This window comes from Micropterus dolomieu, linkage group LG18, assembly GCF_021292245.1.
Source record: "Micropterus dolomieu isolate WLL.071019.BEF.003 ecotype Adirondacks linkage group LG18, ASM2129224v1, whole genome shotgun sequence".
Lineage (NCBI taxonomy): Eukaryota > Metazoa > Chordata > Actinopteri > Centrarchiformes > Centrarchidae > Micropterus > Micropterus dolomieu.
In genome coordinates, this window is record NC_060167.1 from 6,948,731 (window position 1) to 6,972,417 (window position 23,687).

General features: G+C 37.4%; 1 protein-coding gene across 1 annotated transcript; it reads left to right on the forward strand.

Moving 5' to 3' along the window:
- The first annotated feature begins 313 nt into the window (after positions 1-313).
- Positions 314-21,415, forward strand: asip1 (agouti signaling protein 1). Its single transcript, XM_046076603.1, has 4 exons — positions 314-633; positions 18,915-19,086; positions 20,316-20,365; positions 20,862-21,415. Exons 2-4 carry the CDS (start codon positions 18,921-18,923, stop codon positions 21,024-21,026), a joined length of 381 nt encoding a protein of 126 aa, XP_045932559.1. The 5' UTR covers positions 314-633; positions 18,915-18,920; the 3' UTR covers positions 21,027-21,415.
- The last annotated feature ends 2,272 nt before the right edge of the window (positions 21,416-23,687 follow it).

Below are 23,687 nucleotides of genomic sequence, written 5' to 3' on the forward strand. Positions count from 1 at the left end.
AAAGGACAATACATTATACAATCAATAAATAACTGATTGTCACAGACAGATCTAGTTAAAGGGAAATAAGGGAGGATTTTCCTAAAAGGCCATTATCGGCCTCTGATACAAGCTACAAAGCCAAGAACACAGGAGGGTCTGGTTCACATTCGTCTGTCCATCTTCTGTATAATTTGACCTTTCCCATCCCCCAACCCACTGCAGTGCTAGTCCCGCCTCCAGTACAAATCTCTCAGTATGTCTTCATTATCTACAGCAGGGCAAGGTACTGCTACTTAAGGAGGGATAAAAGAAGAAACAGAGGAGAGGGGGATAAAAGGAGGTTTGGAGAAAGAGAAAAACTTATACAGAAGGAGAGAAACAAAGACAAGGGAAACAGACAGCGAGAGAGAAGAAGTGAAAAAAGGCAAAAAAGAAGATACTTTGAGAAAACCCCGACAAAATCAGAGGTGAAGTGTGGAAAAAGGGAGGGAGGAGAGGAAAGGATTGTGGTGACTTGTGGACCAAAGAGGCAGAGAAATAAAAGACGAGGGTCGAGAAAAGAAAAAGAGGGGGAAAGAGAGCGGCACTCTATAGAACCAAGAGAAAGCAAGAAAGAGAGAGCGTGACAGACAGCTGGCCCAGGAACAACAGGTAAGAGGAATACAGTTTTCTATCCTATCTTGTCATGTCCGAACACTTCCAGGAAATCGATTGAGCAATGCAAAGGCACGTCGAGACACAACATACTTCCTTTATGGTTCGCATGCCTTAATCCTGTATGTCAGAGAAAAAAAGCTGAATTTAGTAGAAATCATCCTCTGTGAGCATGTTAAAAATTCCTCAACAGTTTTTCCCTCTGTGCCAGCTGATTTGAAAGGATTTCCCTAGCTGTGGCCTGTAAAGTGCAGTGGGTACAATGTACATTATACATTTAAAATATATATCTGGGCCCAATGACTAAAAAACAAATTAGTCACTGATAAACTGAAATTAAGCACTTTTGATCAATGTCTCCAATATTTGGATTGATTCCGTGATGTGACTTTGAGTGTTTCGACGTGTTTATGCTCAATCACAATGAGAAAAGGCTGGAACAAGGTTGATCAGGTTGTAAATTGTAACTGAGCACCGTAGCCACTTACATAAACTTCTGCTGTAAATGTCAGTTTAAGTAAATTAATTTCTTCGCGTCTGTATTTATCTTCCTACAACATGGGTAGTATTAATGTCAGAAAACACAACCGTATTTTTCCTGATTGAGTTTAAAGCAAATCACCAACGCTGTCAGGGCTCCATCTGTCGACTATACGATCACAGTCAATTTAAAAGAGGGAGAAGAGTTTTAGCAGTAACATCAAGTTTTATTCTAGTATCAATAGCAGATTGCTGACCTTAAAGTTCTGGACAGAAGTCGAAGCTGCTGCATTGAAATACATTTCTACACTTCTTATGAAACCTGTGTCATGAACAATCATAACATTCATAGCACAATATAACATGTATAACATTTTATCTTTAATATTGTCTTAAAAGTGTACTTATAATTCCACAATAATGTCTATACTGTTTTAAAAGGATGATCAAATGTTAAAGAGCCTTTATGACCTGTAACCTCTGTAAAACCACAGCCAAAAGTTTTACAGAAAGTCAGTATTATAATAAATCAAACAATATGTGCTTTATTAATGATATGATGTGATTTTTTCAGAGCTCATATGTTGATCTCCATTTGCTGATTTGAATCTTGATTAAATGAAAAAACATTTTTCAGTTTAGAAAACAATGCCACATAATTCTTAAAATCTTCTTAGAACATATGAGTTACATATATATATATATGTATATAATTAAGGGTTTAGCTGTAAAACATCAGTGTTATAAAGTAGTTAGTGTAAATATATAATTAAATGCATAATAATTAATGATACGAACATATTGTAGAAATGGCATAATTAACAATAATGGTCGTTGAACAGTGTCTTAAACACAATGTGTCATTTTTTGTTAGTGACTGCTGTAAACCTGATGTTTGTTATGAGGAATTCTGGGTAAACAGCACAATTTCAATCAGCAACTTGATGGTTGATTGAAGTCTTCCTCAGAAATGTGCTTTTCATCTATATTCTCATCCTCCTGAGGCCTTGAGGTGAAAATGAAAATCAGAAGGCTTTTTCAGAATCAGAAGGCAGCACCATCCAGGCATTATTAACACACCATATGAACAAAAACAGATGTTTAAAAGTAGCTGCTGCTAAATGTTAAAAAAAATACAACTTAAGATTCAATTTCCAGATCAGCAGATGTGAAACACTTAGCACTGCTTCTTACTCTTTCTGCTATAGAAACTTCAGTCAAAATTCAGTCCTTTACTGTGATCTTGGAAATGAAAGTCCCCAAAGCGGTAATGCCTGAGTACCATATTTAAGTTACAATGGTAGTGTATCAGAACGTTTTCAAAGAAATCAGGTTACTCTGAACAAAAAGGTTTACGCAGGAAACTAGACAACGCATTTTCATGCACTGTATTAACCTGGTTATTACATAATTGGGTGGCACGGTGTACCAGTGGATAGCACTGTGGCTTCACAACAAGAAAGTTCTGGGTTCAAACCCCCGTCGTCCCAGCCTTTCTTTGTGGAGTTTGCATGTTCTCCCCATGTCTGTGTTTCCCCCACCATCAAAAACATTTAAGTCAGTTCCATTGACCAAAACACTGAAATAGATCTGGAGTTGGTCCCCGGGCGCTGCACAGGGATGGGTTAAATGCAGAGGATGAATCTTGCTACATGTGTGTGTATGTGACAAATACAAAGTACCTTTTACATGCAGTAGGTTTTGTAATAATTTTAGAATGATAGCTTATTTATTTGTGTTACTGATACAAGACCCTGCTGATTTTGTGTGTGTGTGTGTGTGTGTGTGTCTGTCTGTGTGCGTGTGTGTGATCCGTACTGAAAGGGCATGAGGTACTACAGACAGGGCAGGGCAGAAAAAATATACAGAGAAGGACTAACACATTGCTGGGTTTAGTATTTTCATGGGATTTGGTGACAATGGAAAGTCTATATATATATACTATATATATATATACTAGTAATTTGTGTGCCTCCTGTAGTGTTTTTTTATGTAATGTTTGTTCTGGTAAATGTCTTATTAATGAGCCACACACAAGAATGGTGGACTGGCCCACCTGTTCTAAAAAGACCAGTGTCATTAGCCTGTCCACTAATAGGCCTTTTCATTTTCAATGACCTCACTGCCGTGGCCAGCAATTACAGTCATCAGTGAAATTATCCGAGATTACCTTTTGCAGAGTGTAATTTACTAGTCAGTCCACTTCTTCTGATGTGCTTCACCATCACACAGACTGGCTCCATTCATGCTCCAGTCATGGGAAACACTAAGACAGGCAAATGGCTGATGGGTCACAAGTGTGACTTCTTATTGACACAATGGCCCAGACTATTGAATGGTAAATGCATTGTAAATATGAAGATATAGATGCTCCGTGGAGTGTGGCAAACATATTTGATTTCCCCTTAATGTCAAAACCGCAGCAACAAATGAATCACTCCAGTTATCAGTTCTGTTTTATATAATTTTCTTTTCTGTGAGTTCCACTCCTCGCCATTACGACTTTTATCCGTTTCTTCTCCCTTTCGTGATTCCAAACCCGCTGTGACAGAAAAGATAATGAGACATATTGTATCTCCAGGAAACTGCCTGTTGTTACATTTCTGCACTGATAGTATTGTCTTGAAGTGTCTAGTTGTGCGTTATGGCATGAAACTTATGGCATATAAAGGTTATATCACATTACTTTGTGAGATGAAACCCCTTCAGTTGTTGCTCTATTTTTAAAATGGTGTCCAACTCAGATCCACCCTATTGTGTGTGTTTGAAATCTTGCATGTGAGAAATAAAATATCAACAGTTTGTAGAGTGGGATGCCTGCCATAATATGATGGATATCATGAAGCTGACTGTGGCATCTTGTCATTAAAATCCTTGTCACAAACATTACTGTGTCTTAAGTTCTAGTATATTTACTTTAAAAAACAGGAGGATTTTTATGTATTTTAATTGCAAGGGAACCTCAGGGAACATGTTTCATTTTTTTTGTGGAAAGCTTACAGAATTACAGAAGAAAACTCAGTTTTTCCCAAATACTTAGCTGATTAGAATAATTTATGTCTACCTGTGGAACCATTAACAGATGGTGAGCAGTGTGGAGCAGCCCCAGATGTCATGACATTTAAAACTCCTGTCCTGGCTGATTTACCCTTCTGAAGTAGCCCCCCCCCCCCCAAATCCGCAAGACATCTGTCGTCAACTGTCTCACTGACCAACAGAGATAACTGACTAAAAAAAAAAACCTCATCAGTTCTTAGATTCTTGTGTGGGAACAAAATGCAAAGGTTAAGTCACACAGGAGTATTATCCAGGCTTTGACCTTTGACCTCTTCTCCAGTGGTTTCTTTGATCGTAAAGTAGGGGATCTGGAGCTTTGCCCTTTAGTCTGTGGGGATTATTATTTATTTTCTATTGGTTTTTATGTTTCATTTAATTTAAAACCTTACCTAATTGGCAATGCTAGTCACTATATGGGTTTTATGAAAAAAACTAATATTGTTTGTGATAAAAAAAAACACATTAAATTACACAATAAATGCGCAGAAAATACAAATTAAAATTAGTGTACCATAAAAGTAAATAAAATCTTAATAAAATATATCCAAGATTTTCATACAACATTTGAACTCATGTCAACACAATAAAAAGATTGTCTAGCTAAATGGTAGCTTGGAGTGCTAGACATTCAACATTTAAAACAGCAGACAAATAACATATCTAAATATAACATGCTGAAATACAATATACCATAAATATAAAATGTAAAATAAAAACAAAATATACCTGAAAGTGTCAATGGTTTACAGTACAAGATGTGAGAAATACCACCAATAATTACAAACAAAACAATACGATAAAAACAAAGTACGTTAAAGAATCAAACAGTCTCTCCAAATGTATGTTTTTTAAGCCACTTAGATGAAATGAAAGTTGTCGCTTTCTCCTTCGAAACAGCATTTCCTCAAATATGGGAGACTATGTCAGAATAAAAACATTTCTGGTCAAGCTTTTTAATTTAAGAGATGTGTGAAGTGAACAGAATTAGAAAATAATAGATACAGTCTTAATTATGTTTTCTAATGCATTCCTTTTAGCAGTTGTCTAAACCAAACTGTGATAGAGAAGGTTTACACACTTTCGACGCACACCAAAACTGAAGCTGGACCTCAGCTTCCCTTGAAAATCCAAATGATTTAAAGGTTTCCAAGAAATACAATCTCTGATGAGCCAATGTCAAGATTTTGCAAATATTGCTTTCCTATTTCAGGTAAAACAACTTTCACACTCAGCTGGTTTTCTGGCTGAAAATGTGAATCTGAAAAGATATTTTATAGTCCCCCAGAGATGCGTCTGAATAACTGAGCCAGAAACTTTCACAGTGCCACTGAACTTATGGATACATTCATGGATACTTTACACACACTTTACAGTTATTTAATGTTGCCTGTTTTATTTCTAATATTAAATATTAAAACTCAAAGCTCCATCAAACAATTTTTGTCCAAGCATCAGTGTCTGTAATGTGAAAGAGGTTGAAGTGATGAACCCACAGAGAATATCAGCTACTCTGCAGCTCTACTGAACTTCTAACCTCTTTAGCTCCGTGTTTTGGTTTTATGGACATTTACTGTATGTTAAGAAATGGATTTCCCCAAGGGGACAAATAAAGTTATAATTTTTAAGTTTCACCGCTTTCATCTACCTGTTTCCAGCTGCAGCAGCCAGCTGTTTTCACCAAACAAGCTTTGATAAACCCACTGCGCTGGTGACAAATGCTTTATATTCAGTGAGTTCACTGAGTGCTTGGTACATGCGGAACACATGGATCAACAGTGGAAACGTGTGTTTATGTTATGGATATTTTGACAATTTTATTGTACTTAGTTGTGAAATTGTATTGTTGTTATCCACTGTAACTGCTGTCAATCTAAGCAGACTACTGCTGCCATCCTCCATGAAGGAGCAAGATACTAACTTTTTCCAAAAACTCTTTCTAGACCACAGTGTTTGATTATTAAAATACAGATTTTTGGTGGAATCTTTTTATTTTTTTTTAAGAGCTTTGTTTTGAAAGGCGCATCCCACTCAGAAGATGATGATGATCTCTCTATCTGTGTCCACAGTCACATTGAACAGAGCCACAAAGAGACACATAAGATCTGATGGTTAAACTGGACTGCAGACAGCTATGTGGTGAAGAAGAGACATGAATAATTCAGTTCTTTAAATAAGATAGCCCACAAATGTGACCATAAAACAAACCTTAATCAGAAAACCACGAGTTCTTTTTATAACACATACAATACCATTGTAGTTAATTAAATTAAAATATATAATCACTATATTATTATAATAGAGACCTGACATTTACATTTAGTAATTTGGCAGATGCTTTTATCCAAAGCGACTTACATTTGATATCTTGATGATAGATTATGTTGTATTTTCAGTTACTACAAAGAGAAACTTTTATCTTTTATCTTTGATTAATATTCCATCATAGTGTTATTTTAGGAGAATGTTCACAAAATAAAAACATAGATTATTTTATTAATTACCCATACATAGAACTACAGCAGTTTTCCTCTCAGGCTGCCTAGGGTCCCACTAACCTTCACTTTTATGTAAACTTAGAGGCAAAGCCCAAGGCCAGCAGAATTTATTGTAGGCAACCTTAGATGAATGAATCAACACTCAACAATCTTCTAACATCTGTATTTCGGCAGCTGGGTTGTCAGAGGAGTCACTGTTGGGAGAGATTTAATTGAGCAAATCACACTGAAACTGTAAAAGTGTGGCGGAACAAAACAAAGACTTTGAAAAGTGAGCGAGACGTGCCTGTTTTTTGGGTCATTTTTTAAAGGCACTGACAAACGACATTGTTTATGAGCACTTCTATGAGCACTATGTAAAGACTGTCCTGTAACAGCGAGGTCATGATCATGATTAGTGTACACCTTTAAAATGTTTTTACATTTCAGTACAGTCCTGTTAGTCTTGTTAGGTTAACATATTTTGAAGCTAGTATTTTATCTCAAAACAGCAGACCCCGTATAACATTATCAGATGTTTGTGTCTTTGGATAAAACAAATGAAAAAGTGTTTGAACTGTTTTGAATTAATAATAAGAATAAAGATAATCATAATAATAGCTTTATTTGTAACGCACTTATACATGTGACGAAGTGTTTACAATCAATGTAAATTATAAACAAGTCAAGATAAAATTGAATGTAGATTAAATTTAATTAATTGTCTTTATCTGTTAGAAACAGGAATCAGAATCATTAGAATGTAGAAACATTAGTATAATTTTCAGATACTGGCTGTTAATTCTTTTCTGTCTTCATTGTCCCAGTATTTAGTTCCTGGTTTCCAATACGTTTATTTCATTGTAAATTAAAGCAATTATTTATTTAACTCATGTTAAAATTGCTTGTGTTTTTATTTAGCACCATTTCAGTCACAGCCTTTTAAGACGCTAATTTCTGTAGTTATGAAAAAAAATAATTGCAGGTTGACGTATTTTTCCTGCTGTCCTAAACCAGATTTTTGAAAAAGCAAGCAAAAAAGGCAGGCCAGTGTGTGAAAGTGGAGCCAGCATCCTCTACAGCAGAGAAGATCAATTTAAAAAGGAACCCCATGTGTTTATTGCCAACTTCCATGGTGATGGAAATTACTGAAAATTATTTCAAAATGAGAACCAGGCCTTCGGGTGCTCTGATGTTATTCTACCTCCACTTCCAACACAGTTTCCTAGACATGTTTTTTCAGAAATTATGAGTGTGTGTGCATGTGCGCGTGTGCGTGCGCGTGCGCGCGTGTGTGTGTGTGTGTGTGTTTCAACAAAGTACAGAGCTCCTTGGAATAATCTCTACCTGGTGCAAGTAAGATGTTTTGTCTTGGTGTGGCCAGAAACACCCCATCTGACCACCTGGGTCAGACTGGTAAAATAACATAATTTTATATATGGTATTTCACACTGCTAATAAACTGACCAACAGAAAATGTGATTGTCAGGGGAGAAAGGTTTTTTGATTTGATTGTGTCCACAGTTTTCTTCTAAAAAAGAAATCACATACTGTAGTTAATATACTGTAAAAGTTTTACAATTTTCAAATTAGCTGAATCTCATTTACTTTGGATTATTAGAATTAAACTATTTTTGCCAAAAGTAAGTTGTTTTTGGGGGGGGGGGGGCTGGTGTGTGTGTCATGCTTAGTGCATGTAAGACTTTAATTTGTACATGCACACACAAACGCATACATACATCTAGTACTGTGTTACAATTGAGGCTTGCAGAAAAATCATTTTTTTGTTTGTGTGTGTGTTAGGGTACAATATGTAATTCCTGGCCACATACTCCAGACAAATAAGGGGCAGTGTTGTACAAGAATTGCATAATTTAATAATTGCAGAGACAACACTGTTCAAGATTGTACACATTTAGACACTCGCAATAATCAAATGTATAGTAAACTTCCCAAACTTCCATTGTTCATCTCTTAACAGTAATGCCAATATGTTGAACTGATTGACACTTTTTCAGTCTACTACTGGGTCTGTACAATTTCATCAATTCTAAAAAAAATCCAAAACAAATCCATTTATTAATTAACAGCAGAAAGAATAAAAAAGGAATATACAAAATTCAATAAAACTTTCACGTTTGTTTTAGTTTTCAGTATGGTTTGTGTCATTAGTTGCACTAAAGATACGTTTCTCTAAACAACGTTAGAAGTTACTTTCCAATCTAAAAGAGAAGTTCATCATCAAACCACATCTCTTTACTGTCTCCAGTAGTGGAAAGTCACGCCAACATTTATTACTTTTGTTTCTTTTTATATCACTTCTTTTCTTTGCCATCTTTGTGTTTCTGGAGGCTGTAAGTTACCTTCAACTTAGTCAGACCTATCGCCACAGTGCGTAACTTGACAAGCCCTCAGGGCAGCTTTACTTTTCATCTCCTCATGTTGGACTGAGGGCAGACTGGACACTGCAGTGACTCACTATCGTCTCTTGAGGCACAAGGGGTATTACATCGCAGGACGGGCCAGGGCTAGCATGTTAGCATGCTAATTTCAGTAGCTATCTCTGCAACAGAATACATAGATGTATTTGACATGACATTTTTGAATGTTTTAAGCTAAAATCTAGCCAAATCTCACACACACTGCACCTTTAATTGGTTCTTAAATTACATAATTCACTCAAGATCAAATGTAAAGCTGTTGAGTTTCGAATAGTAATGCCTGAATTAACATTCAGCCATTTTTAGTTGCTTTCTAAATGCTGTAGAGAGGTATGAAATGTTTTATTTTGAGTATCATTGACATATTCTAAAATACATTAATTTGGGTTTTTGCTGTGAAACTAAAACTTATTTTTTTATTCAGTCAAAGCCAAATGGAAGAAATATTTTTTCAGCCAACATTTTTCAGTAGTAGGCTGTCAAATACAACATATGCAAATCCAGTCACCTCACATGAAATACATATTCATGAGTGAGGATACCACCATCAGTGAATTTACAACAACTACTACTACATTATTAGTGCAGTACAAGCTAAGAATGCAGCAATAATAACGCATGTCATTCAACCATGGAAAGAGGACTATATTTCCTTTAATATCATTAACTCTTCAGTAATAAAATGTTATAGTATTTATAAGATGTGTGTAAACTGCACTTTACAGGAGCTCTCCATTCAGCACCACATAACCACTACACCAGAGGTCCAATGAATGACTGTAGTATTTTTCACTCAAGAAACAGAAAATTAAGAGAATCATTTTATTTTTCTGACCTTGCAGATGTCCCACAGCTGCCGCTTGGTGCTTCCTGACGTGAAATTTTGGGTCACAATTACTAATTTCACACAGCCCCCGTGAGAGTAATTTTAGGTGATATGGGGTGTCTTTTGATGTTGTTTGTTTCCTGTCCTGGATTGTTGCTGTTAGCATAATGCGCTCCTTTGTATCCTTTGAAGTTTAACAAAGACTGCATTTTGCTGTAAAATAGCAGCATACCAAAATATTATTTCTCATTTTTGCTCCGCTTCTTGTTAAATGTCCAAATGTGTATTCTCAGGGGACTTCTCCTGAATCTTTCATGAAGGTCTTTCTTGTAGCTCATAGTCAGCTGCCCTGCATGTCTGAAGACCGTGTGTGACGGCATATACACATTTTCAACAGAGTTTCAGTGGTCATGCACATGACGTGATCAAATCAGCCAATCATAGTGAATATTGGATATAAATGTGAAGCTTTCCAAGCTTTTCATCACAGAGTGGCGAAATTAAAGGAGATTCTCTGCAGCTTTTGCTCATTTAACTAATTTCAGATTGAGGTGAAAATCCTCTGATGAATTAAATTTAGATTCAATTCACATCAAAAGATTTTGCATCCCAGTTAATTTCGTGATTTGTAGGTTGAAAGCTTGTAGAGATAAATGACTGTATTTTAACATGTAGTTAGGCCTTGCTTCACACTGAAATATGGTCATTTAAATGACCGTTTTAAAACAGTTTATCTAAACATTAACCTGCAAATCACCAGGGATGATTTAATGTTTCTTCTGTCTAAATTCTGTAATGATATAATATGTTTTTCTCTCTGCACTTTTTTACAGTCTACATCTTATATCTGGACAGCAGCATGTAGAGCGACTGTAGACATTTTTTGCCCTCACATCTGCACATGGTTTTGTTGCTTGTTAACTTCCCCACTGAGTTTTCTCTCATTGATTCACCTCTTTAAATCATTCCGCTTTGAAATGATCAATGCTCTAAAATGTGGTCTCCAAAACCTCATGAAAAACAGCCACTTTGATACTCTGTTGACACTTTAAAGTTGAACCAGACGCTGGGCAGGCGACGTCTCCAGGTGGATTGAGGTGCTATTTCACAAATACAATGTGTCTGACATTATTGCTCAATGCCTACGCTGCTTTCAAAGGAACTGCTTAATGCTTAAAGTGATACTCCACCCAAAATCTATTTTTCAAGTATCAAACACAGGCTTTAGAAGTGCAGTAAGGAGAGATTTTTCACAAAGAATACTGACTGTGGTCTGCTTGGATTCAAGTCATGTACAGTTGATTCAGAAGTTGTCATGGATGAAAAATTATTCAGAATGTTAAATCCCTAAAAGCAACACTATGTAGTAATTTTATCTTAAAATAACCGCTTCAGAATCATTTGTCATTGCCACTACGCGCCTGCAGTGCCTGCTACTGCACTATGAAACACTGGAATCCCAGGCATGAAATCTATCACAACAACGTAATGCTTTAAGGCACTGCATCGCACACCAACATGACTCTATAAGCTATATGAAGATGTAAAAAGTATAGAATGTACAATGTGAGATCTTTTGAAGAAGCTAGCTCGGTATTGTCAGTATGTTGGGATTACAGGGACTTCACAGACGAAGGTGTTCATAAATTAACTTTTATCATATGAGTCATTGAACTCAGTTCACCACGAATACTCCAGAAAGTCACACAGAGGTGTGAATTCAGCCTAGAGACCCAGCTGCAGCTACGATTGGTCATTGACCTGTGACCTCAGAAATCATCTCATTGATAAAAACTGCTGCACAACGCCGCTTCGCTCTCTTGCTCTCTTTCCCTCTCCTCCGCTCCTCTTCTGGATGTGACGGCTGGAGCTGCCAACCCAACAGCACAGCGGCCTCGGAGCATGGCCTGCTTGAAACAGACATGCAAGCAAACTCATATTACTGCCGTTACAAGTCCTGCTTAAGATCCTGCAAAGAGCTCAGTTAGCCAGTGGCTAACTCTGAGGAGAACAGACGAGTGGCCAGACCCTCTCATCTGTATCTCTGTACAGCGAAATACTGCAACTGAACAAATCTTCCCTGCCAGCTAACCACGCCAAAGCTACTTCTTTCTTTACGGACTGGTAACGTACTTGGGCATTGTTAGCTTCACATAGCTTAACTGTAACATTACTTGGCTAAGCACAGGACTGTGTAATTTTTGTAAATGTATAATGATGTGTTTATTTTTGCGATCATTGTTAACGTGGGATTATGTAACCTTCATTCTCAGCCACTGCTAAACTGTTGTTAGAATGTAATTCTTTACACAGACTCATTTCATTTACTCATACTCTTTGCATGCTAACTAACTCCTTTTAACTTTGCACTGTTACACAGATCACATAAACATAAATATACTTTTGATTCGGCCTTAAACACAAATACACAATATGCAGAAAAAAAAATTACAGTCCCGCTGCACATTCTTTCTTTGTCTGACCACATGTGCTCGTACACGCGAGAAACACAACTGGCAGACACACACACACACAAACACACACACACACACACACACACACACAGTGCTTATCAGGTACACAGATCTCTTTGTCTTCTTCTAGTCTTAGTGGCAAGTGACCAAGCAACATTATGTAACTTTTCTACCATAAAATAACAGCTGGTGGAAAGTGGCACCAGTGTTGTGCCGAAGCCGGGCAAGCGGACAACATAACTGGGCTCAGCAGCCTCCTCTGACATAACGCTAATGGCAGAGGCGAAGAGACAGAAGAGGACGTTGATAGAGGAAGCTAAGAAGAGAGAAGAGAGCGTCTAAGCAAGAGGCTCCCAGACTTTGGCGAGAGCTTTGTGAAAAAAAAGGCTGCAAGACAGATGCCAAGCAGGTATTCTTTATGTTGGACTAGTAAATAACAACGTATTAGCTGGTTTGCTATGTCTTGTGTTGTCGCACTTGGTTTATATTTGGCTGTGTTAGCGAAGCTGTCGACTTGCTAGTGTTTGATCGTAATGTAATCATAACAAATGCACTTATACAGCTGCCCTTATTTATGTTATCAGTAAAAAAAAAAGTAATCTTACATAATATTGCTTTAAGTGAATAAATACTTTAATTACATACGACACTTTTGAGCTCCATATGTCACTGCTGCAACATTTTCCTCATATATCAAAAGGAATTTATTGACTTTTGTCAGAATTAACAACTTGTGAATTTTTTTCAGTGCAGTGTTTTTGGATATCGGACTCATGCTGATGCTAACTGTGAGATTAGTGCATCCCTACTATTAACCATCACTACAGCAGATGTCACATGGCTATATTATTTATCCCCATATATTGCCCTTTTCCCCGTATAGCTGATTGTTAGTTTAAAACTGTTGACTGTGGAGTTTGTGTTTGCCATGATTTTCAACATTGTCTCCTTTGGAGGGGTCTTAATCTTATGTTTTACTTTAAAAAAAGACAAAAAAGCAAGGTGAAAAAAAAATTGGACCCTCAGCTTGTATAAGAAAAAACATGGAACATCTTATTTCACCATGAATAACTAAAAGAGGCAAAGCGTCAAACATTTAGTTGACTTTAGATTTCTAAAACACAAACGTCATTGTAACAAAGTGTAACACTACCTGAAACCCAAAATACAAATACAATGACACACATGCCTAAACATTATTATTATTATAATAAATTTTTTTTTTTTTTTTTACAAATCTTCAGTGATGTTCATCCAAAATATTTTGATAGAACAGCTTAAGGTTGGAAAAAATATTGTTCCCTTATTTGCATACAAATGCAGCAGAAAATATAAGAAATAAAAATATACCACAGTCTGTTTATATGTAATTATTTTATCCCAACTTGCTTTTTCAAAAGTCTATATCTGCCTTTGATAATCACTAAAAATATCAGCTTTTTAAACTGGGTTCTTACATGATATTTGTAAACAAAGATAATGTTTGCACTCATGATTGTCACATGTCTTTCACCTGTGTTGCTCCCGCCCTGCTCATTAGTCCCTGTGTATATATACCTTGTGTTTCTGTCTTGTCTTTGTTGGGTCATTGAATGTTGTCACCCTGTGTAGCAGTTTGTTCTCGTGTCTTCAGCCCTACTCGCCGTGTCTCCCTGTTACCCTGCTCATTTTTGGATTCTGGTTTTCACCCTTTTGGATTTCTGTTGGACAGCCTTTGTTTTGGACTCAGTCAATCAGCCACTCTGTTTGTAAGTGTGCTCGTCTTTTGTTTGTGTATTAAAACCCTTCTGAACTGTTCCTGCTGGCTTTCGTGTCCTGCATTTGGGTCCTCCAACCTACTACCTGCTTCACCATACATATCCGTGACAATGATGCACTAGTTTATCAGTATTCACAGATGAACAGACACCAGAGGGTGCATTATAATGGAACAATGATTTTCACAGTGGCCTGCAAAGTATACAAAGGAAGAGCAATTAGAAATAGTCAAATTTATGGCAAAGATAATTGCTGCAAAATGGTGACTATTCCAGCCACTCATTTTGAATAAAGAGCTACTAAAACAGTTATTACTTCCACTGTTTCACATTGCATAACAATCACTGATTGTCACATCTGTCCCTTTAAATTTGTTCAGGTTGTAAATTCCTTCACAAGAGGTGTTAACGTAATGTTGTCTACTCTCTGGTAATATGGTGAAAACAAGGATTGTATTAAACAAGCTAGGAAGCGAAGTGAATTAAATATATTCTAAACAACATCCTGATGTGAGTAAAATTATAAACAAGAGACTACATTTAACAACTAAACACCAGAATAAGTTATAATCATGGAAATTACAATAATAAGTCTGGATGAAGATCACTGGTGCTTAATAGGTAGAAAAAAAACTATGAGACTGAACAGACTATCTTGTGTTCCAAACAGTGTGAAACAGCAGAAAAACAGGTGAAAGAAATAATATACAGCCTGGCTGAACCTTTTTATTGGCCTTAAAGTGGTAACCCTGCCCAGCAGATCAAACTACACTTCACACAGTGCTGTAGCCCTTTGCTTTGAGTTATTACTATTAATTAGCATTTGATCAGTGTGAGAAAGGCAGCAGAGTTTTGTATGTGTTGCTTTATGCAGCACTGATGCTTTGGGGTCAATTTGTTTCAGTTGACGTTCCTGTGCAGACTGAAAAACATTATTTATGAATGTTTTCTCTGTATGTTTTGGCATTAAAAGGGAAATTGGATAAAACTGTGTAATATGTCGCCACTGCAGAGATAATATTTGACTAATATAAAATGTGATATAACATTGGATTATAATAACACAAACAGGTGGGGAGTGCTGACCCAGATTAAAGGTGGGGTAAGCGATTCTGGAGAAATGCAATTCCATGACAAATACCATGATATAGAGCGAACAACACAGCAAGTAATCGAACTAACATTAGCAACATTGTGAATTAGCAGACTGTTGCTACAGTTGCTACTGTGAAGCAAACATGCAGAGGACAAGACAGTCCCAGAGTCAGCACAGCAGTTCCAGACAGTGATACTAGCAACTCTCCTTCTGCTATAACTAACAGCAAGTCATTTAGCGTTACCTGACACACAAATGGCTCTTCAGTAACATTTAGTGCCATCTGTGGGAACTGTAACATCTACAAAGTCACTTTGTAAAAACATATTGGCACATTGAGAATGGACTATTGAGTCTTCATTGTGTAATTCAGTACAGTACTGGAGAGATAAGATTTAGGTTAATGTTAACGATGAATATAAGCTCACTAAAGAAGTAGTACCGTTGCGCAATCTAGCAATAACTGGTAGGCTAAAGGTAGCATGCTCACAGTGACAGTTTTATCTTTGTGTTTTATTCCACTAGAAATTGACAAACAGCCAGCAATATGAGGTAGCCTACAGTGAGATAGCTTCAATAATGTGGCAAGATGAATTTTGATTAACTGTGTCAACATTTGTGCAGGTTGTTTTGGTATCCAATAAATATGATACCAACCAAGCGGATTTCAGTGGCTCTATATCAGTGGGTGGACTTGGAGATTAGAGCATTCAAAGATCTTAGCAGACTAGAAAGCACTACAGAAGGCCAGAAGTATTAACAGTCATTGAAGTAACTAAGAAGGTACTAGTTGGCTTTGATCAGCAGTATATGCAAATCCTTTAAATCGCATTGAGATATTACTACCTATAAAGTTTTGCAAGTACCTCAGTTTTCAGGTCAATGTCCACTTTGTTTCTCATTTAAAAATTTAATTAAAGTATCTCTAAGCATACAACTGAATATGACTTGAAAGTAAAACAATAGAAAACTCCCAGCATTTATTAATTTATGGGATTTCAGTCAACTGAAACTTAAATGTTGTAAATTATTAAATATCCCAGCAGGAAAGTAGGCAAGAGTTTTCTCATTTGAAAAAGGCAAAAAGACAGACAAAATAAGAGCCAAATGTAAAACACCACATGCGGGCCAAGCAGGGTAGTCCAGACGTCCAGTAATATCTTCCAGCTCCTCCTGGAGGATGTTGGATTTCCCCAGGGTTTCCTATCAGTTGGACGTGTCCGGAAACCCTCCAAAGTGAGGTGCCCAGGAAGCATCCTTACCAGATGCCAGAAACTGCTTCATCTGGCTCCTTTTTATGTGAAGGTGCATCGGCTCTTCCCCGAGCTCCCTCCAGATGTCTGAGAAGAGGACCCAAATGCATTTGTGCCCTTTTCATACACATGATTACATCATCGGGTGATCTGCATTCATAGGCCTGAGCTCTGTTGGTGCTGAGGAGCTTGAGCATCCCCAAACTTTCACCTGCCCTTCCACCAACTTCACTTCAAAAAATTATATTATTATATTAAACAAAGCCAATAAAACACTGCAACACATCGTGCAAAATGTGAAAACAACCAGTCAAATGATGCACGATTTAAAGTTGCAGTTGTTGCCAGTACAAGACAGCCAAACCAGAAGCTATTTCTATTTTCTAGCTGCCAGTTTTCAGCAGCTACACCCAAACATCAGTATTAATTTTGAAGGTGTCTGAGGCAGCTTGCGTTCAGGAATGTTGATGACGTCACTGACAATACTGACTGTAGCAGCAATGTCATCAGACAATAAATGTGAAGGAAAAGATCTTCATAGCAAACATGAACACAGAGAAGAAGCACCATGGCCTGGTTAGTTTTTCAACAAAACACCACCTGGCATTTATTAAGAGGATTTTGCGGATGGCAGCACACATTGGAACAATTCAAAAAGCATCAGAAATCAGACTGTCACTGTAAACATGCTTCCAAATTCCAAGCATACAAATGGTTTATGTAATGCTGAGGGCAGGCGAGCAGAGAGACATGCAGGAAATTAAGTAAGTAAGTAAAATTTATTTAATATAGCACCTACACAGAGCAATGTCACAAAATGCTTCACAAATTAAATTGTTAAAAATAAGACCAAAAAATAGTAAAAACAAACAAATAACAAAACATAAGCAACAAGACCTTAAAAATACAAAATTACACACACTAGACAGCATGATGCAAGACAAAGCACAATTTGAATTAATGAGTCTTCAGCTGCTTTTTAAAGGCATCAGCAGAGACTGCAGAATGTAAGCGTATATGGGGAAGACCATTCCACTTCAAAAGGCACAATCACCTTTTGTTTTCAGTCAGGTTTGAAGAATAACCAGTATGCCCTGGGGCCTCATTTATAAACTAGGCACTAAAAAAGGCGTACGCCACTTTGGGATTTATAAACAACATACTTGATGGAAGAATGTGCAGCCCAGCACGGTAACGCTGACCTGAAAAATTGTGACTCAGATGGCAGAGAGATAACATATTCTAACAGTTTGAAGTTGATAAAATTGTGTAAAAGAACTCAAAATAAAATGTCTATTAATTTATTCCATTGACCCAGTCCTCTATTTTTAGCCATCTTAGCAGTGTGGTGCTAGGAATTGGAATGCTGGTCTGTCAGTGAGTCGGTTGGTCTTTTCACTTGGTCCAGACTGAAATATCTCAACAACCAATGGACAAATTGCTTTGCAGTTTTATACAATTATCCATTGTGTCCAGAAGATAAAACTACTAACTTTAGTAATCCCCTGATTTTTCATCACATGCCACCATTAGGTTAACATTTGTGGTTTTGGGTAAAATGTCTTGACAACTATAGGATGGATTGGCATGAATTTTGGTATATCATGTTCTCTAGAGGATGAATCCTAATTACTTGGGTGATTACGTACTTTTTCATCTAGTATCATCATCAGGTCAAAAATGTATTTGTCGAATAAGCTTGTGTTTAATTCTAATTATAAATGCTAACACACTTAAAGTACCTTCCACGTTTCGCTTCCACTGACAGCTGTGGACTTATACTGGCAGACACACATACAGTTCCATTCATGCTAAAATGAGGGTTGCTGCTCCACGCTTCGGGATCATTGCAGCAAAGTATAGCAGCAAACAGATTGGACTGTAGTAATGTTTCACTGATTATTCCTGAGATGTGCCAAGCTCTATGGAGTAGTCTGCAGCCGGAGTTCATTGCATTCCCAACCAAGCACAGTGAGGGGAGGTAGCACACGATTTCTGGATGATTTGGAACTTTCCACTGTGTTTCATCAATGGAAAGCATGTGCAAATCAAAGCACCAATGTCCAACAGTACCAACTACAAATGTACTAGCTCCATTGCCCCATTATCTGGAGCATGCGCAGTCGGTGTACTTGCTATGCGAACAGTCCTCGCGGTCACAAATTGACAGCATTTGTCACACTGACCAAGCGGACGTAAAAAGTATGAATTTGGCTTAAATATATACCTCTTTCTATATCAGTATGTTAACATTGTCATTGTGAGAATGTTAGCATCCTGATATTAGCACTCACTCTCTGATTTAAGAAAATTTAGTTCTTTAGGTGTATGTTTTTTAATTCCTGCCGATACTGCTAAGTTTAATACTTGCCAAAACAAACATAAATTCTAAGTATCCATTGTTGTTACTTTTGTTGCAGATAAAGATGCATGCCTTCCTGTTACTTGGCTGCTTTGTCCTTGCTGCGACAGAGTACTTCCTTGGCTCTGCCCACATGATCCCTGATGAGAGACTTTCCACCAACAGAGTTGTTGTATCTAACGCTCTGACTCAAAACCTTGAGATAGGCTCACCTCCTGTAGTTATTGTAGGTAAGTTTGCAAGTTAAAATTCAGTGTTTTCATTTCACTTGTACAGGCACAGTCCAGACTGAAGGGTTTATTTTTTAAATGTCTCCAATTTTTATAAATAACTGAATTCATAATGTTGCATTTGTAATGTTCCTGGTCATGTTTGTACTGTACTGGCTATACTGGTGTTTCCTGATGAGACACAAATGCAGGAGGCTGCAAGCCAGAGCAGCTGATAGTTGTGGAGTTTTTTGAAAGGCCAAGCATAGCGGTACCACACCAGATCATGTACAAAGGTAACTAAAGGTACTCAAAATGTGAGATAGATAGTGAGCTAATTAGAGAAACTAAACTGTGGCAATGTAAACTGTGGCAGGCGCCACCACAAATGCATTGATACAAACTCAATTACTTTTCAGCAGGTAACTTTTATAAACAGAGCTTTTTGGCATATTTGCTGAAACTGTCACTATGTGGTATCTAGGGAAACAAATTCTGGTTCCCCTGGCTCCTACTGTTTCTAATGGCATTTGCAAGAATCCACTGTGACTGAATCAAAATAACCAATCAGAACCAGAGGGAGACTATAATCGAGTGTTAATCCCTGTTCGGGCACACGCTGCGCAGCCCCCCTCCCCGCACTTGTGGTCAAGTTAAATATCTTCAGCACAGCTTCAGACATTTTGCAAACACAATTGCTGAACCAATCACCAGCACTGAAAGAACAGTCCATCCCTCTTTTGCCAACAACAGCGTATAGTACAAAACACATGTGTGAACACGTCTCTCCACACAGAGCTTCGGGCTCATTATATTTGTTGCCATGAAACTCGTATTGACAAATGGGGAATAACTTTAGAGGACAGTGATGTACTAGCTTCTCATCCTGCTGTTAGACGTCGCAGCTGTGAGAAGATGAGTTGCAAGACGGACTGGAGTCTTGGTGAGGCTCTCACCGTGGAGAGCGAGCCCTATGAGGGATGAGGCTTCCTCTGCTGCTATGTGAACCTGCGGGTTTGGTTGGAGGGGCATAGCAGGGTGATACGAGCTGCAGAGAGAGACGTGGAAGGTTTGGCATTGTACGTTCACTTGTTGCCAACTGCAGCTTTAACAAGTGTCTTTGTGAGGTTCGATGCTGTGCACTCTGGGACAGGCTTGTAGGATGATGTCAAATATAATCTTTTCCACTGTGATTGGAAATGACAGTGGAATGTATCAAGTGAAATTATTATTTTTTTGTTCTGTTTCAGAGTTGCCTAAATCAGCTAAGAAGAACAAGAAAACAAAGAAACAAAAAAAGGTATGACCAAAAAAATGTTTTTTAAGGTGTATGATGATGACTTATTCAGAAATCATGCTAGATATGTTTATTGAAAAATTATTAGATATCAAACAGTAAGAATGAATGTTCCTTGTGAGGCAAAATTATTTTTATTATTAACTCAAAAGGTCCACTCACTTTTTCTTCTCATGGTCTTGAGTGTAAGATGGTTAAAAAAAAGCTAATAAGTCAACCTTTTCAGCTGAGATTGTCTTGTCACATATACTTTGTCCAAAGCCAAGAGTGTACTGCTATTTTTGAAACTCATCTACAATTTTCTCACAATCTGGCTATAACAGTATTTCCACTCAAGACACATTAAACTTTTCCATCTTTCCTAACTCATATTTTCTCCATAGTTACATACTGCAGTTATCTGTATATCTTTTTCTTTTTCTTATCTGTGTTCTTATTTTTGCTTGCTTACAACAGTATGATCTCATGTATTGTAATTGCTTCTCTCTCTCTCTCTCAGAACAAATTCAGCGTGAAGAAGCGCCCTCCTCCTCCTGCTGACTGCATTCCCTTGTGGGGAAGCTGTAAATCTCCAGGCAATGTGTGCTGTGATTTCTGTGCCTTTTGCCAGTGTCGGCTCTTCAAAACTGTCTGTATCTGCCGAATGGGCAACCCTCGCTGCTGAACAGCCAGCTGCAGCCCAAACCAGCTCCAAGCTAACAGAACAAAACTTCATGCTAAAGCAAACCACTTGCGTGAACACTGTGAGAAGTGAATCATTTCTAGTGCTTGGTTAACTAAAATACATTTCATAAAAGCACTTTATCACAGAGAACTGCATCACAGTGAACTTTCCTAAAATCTTACAGGGTTTACTGCTTATAGCACTGTAAGAAAAATCACAAATAAAAGTTTATTTTAAACTTTTAGCACGCATAAAGAGGATATAGTTGCTCAAACTATTTTATATATTGCTTTACTTTTACATAAATGTGCAGTAGCATACTTTAATTACAATGAGTATCAAATATTTTATGAAGCCTTGTATGAATAAAGTTGTTACACAACCTTTTATTAAAAGTGTTATTGTTTTATTTAGTGTCTATATGAAAGGACCAATTTCAAGTATTTTATTTAATCTTAGCTGTTGACTTGGATCTCCACCAAAGTGTTATACTGTAAAACTTTGATTAATAGCCCGGGCTTTTATTTACTAAAATCACTGATTTGACCCTGCCTATATTTGGGACAGACGTCCATATAGGACAGGCCTTTAATTCCTCTTGCACAAAACTGAAATAGTCTAATATGAAACAGTTTATTTATTTCAAACAGAATATTACTTGTATAAAAATGATCAAATAATATCAATTACACGTCAATCATTTGATCTAGCTCCGACAGATGGCTTATGCGCTTTTATTTTGAAGGTAGCAACGTAATGAAAACAACAACAGGGTGCAGGTTGAGAGAAATGTGGCAGAAGTTAGCAGACAGAGAGAGATGGACTTCACAACAGTATTCACATCCTGGATTAATTTTTATTTTATTAATCTATAAGAATTGGACTTTGGGGCTCGTTGTTTCCGTTAAATGAATTGAATGATTGAATTGTGGAGAATCTAACTGATCTAACGATGTGTGATAATATTGTGTGAACACCATTATTTTCCAGCACCGCCTTAACCCTCTTGGACATGGAGTTCTCTTCCACTGCTTCATGATGACATCACGGAGCTGGTGGATGTAAGAGATTCCACCTTACGTTTTAAGATGCCCCACCGATGCTCAGTAGGGTTTAGGTACGGAGAAAGGTCTGGCCAGTCCATCACCTTTACCCTCAACTTCTTTAGCAAGGCAGTGGTCGTCTTGGATGTGTGTTTGGGGTCGTCATGTTGGAATACTGCCCTGCGGCCCAGGCTCAGAATTAAGGGAGGGGATCATGTTCTGCTTCAGTATGTCACAGTACATGTTGCCTTTCTTGGTTCCCTCAATAAACTGTAGCTCCCCAGTGCAGGTGTTCTGACAATTTATTCTACCTATCGACTGCTAATGCAGTTCTTTGCTTGCCTATTGGTTAGGGTTTGGGTTAGACGAAGCATAAATCAGCAGAACACCGGACCCTGAGCATGTGCACTCAGCTTCTTTGGTTGAACGTGGCGAGGCCTGTTCTGAGTGGAACCTGTCCTGTTGAACTTCTGTATGATCTTGGCCACCGTGCTGCAGCTCAGTTTCAAGGTCTTGGCAATCTTCTTACAGCCTAGGCCATCTTTATGTAGAGCAACAATTCTTCTCAGAGCCAAGAGGTGCCATGTTGAACTTCTAGTGACCAGTATGAGGGTGTGTGAGCGCGATAACACCAAATTAATCACACATGCTCCCCATTCACACCTGAGACCTTGTAACAAGTCACATGACACCGGGGAGGGAAAATGGCTAATTGGGCCCAAATAGGACATTTTCACTTAGGGGTGTACTCACTTTAATGGCTGTGTGATGTGTTATTCTGAGGGGACAGCAAATTTACACTGTTATACAAGCTGTACACTCACTAGTTTACATTGTAGCAAAGTATAATTTCGTCAGTGTTGTCATATGAAAATATATAATCAAATATTTACTAAAATGTGAGGGGTGTACTCCCTTTTGTGAGATAATGTATAAATGTATTCATTGTTCTCTTGCTTTTATCATGTATTGTTTTTGTATTATTGTCTTTACATTTGTTAAAGCACTTTGTAACTTGTTTTTGAAAAGTGCTCTACAAATAAAGATTATTATTATTATTAAATAAAACATATTGGATAAGGTTGACAAATCCACCTCAACCAACTTTATGACTTACTCAACAAGCCCATTGCTTTTTAACTGAGACATACATCTTTATAAACTTATAAATATAAATTTCTTAAAAACAGACATAGTAATTTCCTAAAACAACTGGACAATGTAATTGTTTACAAATGATACTCTAATAGGAGATTTTTCTAGAGTGTTTCTCTAGAAGAATTTTCTTTTAACCTCTCCATCATTTATTATCTTGTTTAATGAATGCTTTACCTTTCTCATCATCTGTGTTTTGTTACTGAGGAAAATAAATTCAGCCCAGGAGTCAGCTCCTTCTGTTTTAAATCACTGCCAAACTGTTGGGCAGATAACAAACATATTTCCTGGGACCTTCAGGCCGTGATGTCATTGCTACATTAATATAAACACATGGATTTTCAAATTCCTTTAGGAGATCAATAATGAAGAATAATGAGATGTCAGTGAGAACTGTAGCCTTTTAAAGATTGCTTACATTGGAGTGTCTGTAGTGTGAATGATCAACAGGTTGGATTGGAGG

Excerpts from the sequence above, each read along its gene's own strand:
- asip1 (XM_046076603.1), top strand. The coding sequence starts at position 18,921 with ATGCATGCCTTCCTGTTACTTGGCTGCTTTGTCCTTGCTGCGACAGAG. Across the intron at positions 19,087-20,315 it reads ACCTCCTGTAGTTATTGTAG|AGTTGCCTAAATCAGCTAAG; the intron begins GTAAGTTTGCAA and ends GTTCTGTTTCAG. Across the intron at positions 20,366-20,861 it reads AAACAAAGAAACAAAAAAAG|AACAAATTCAGCGTGAAGAA; the intron begins GTATGACCAAAA and ends TCTCTCTCTCAG.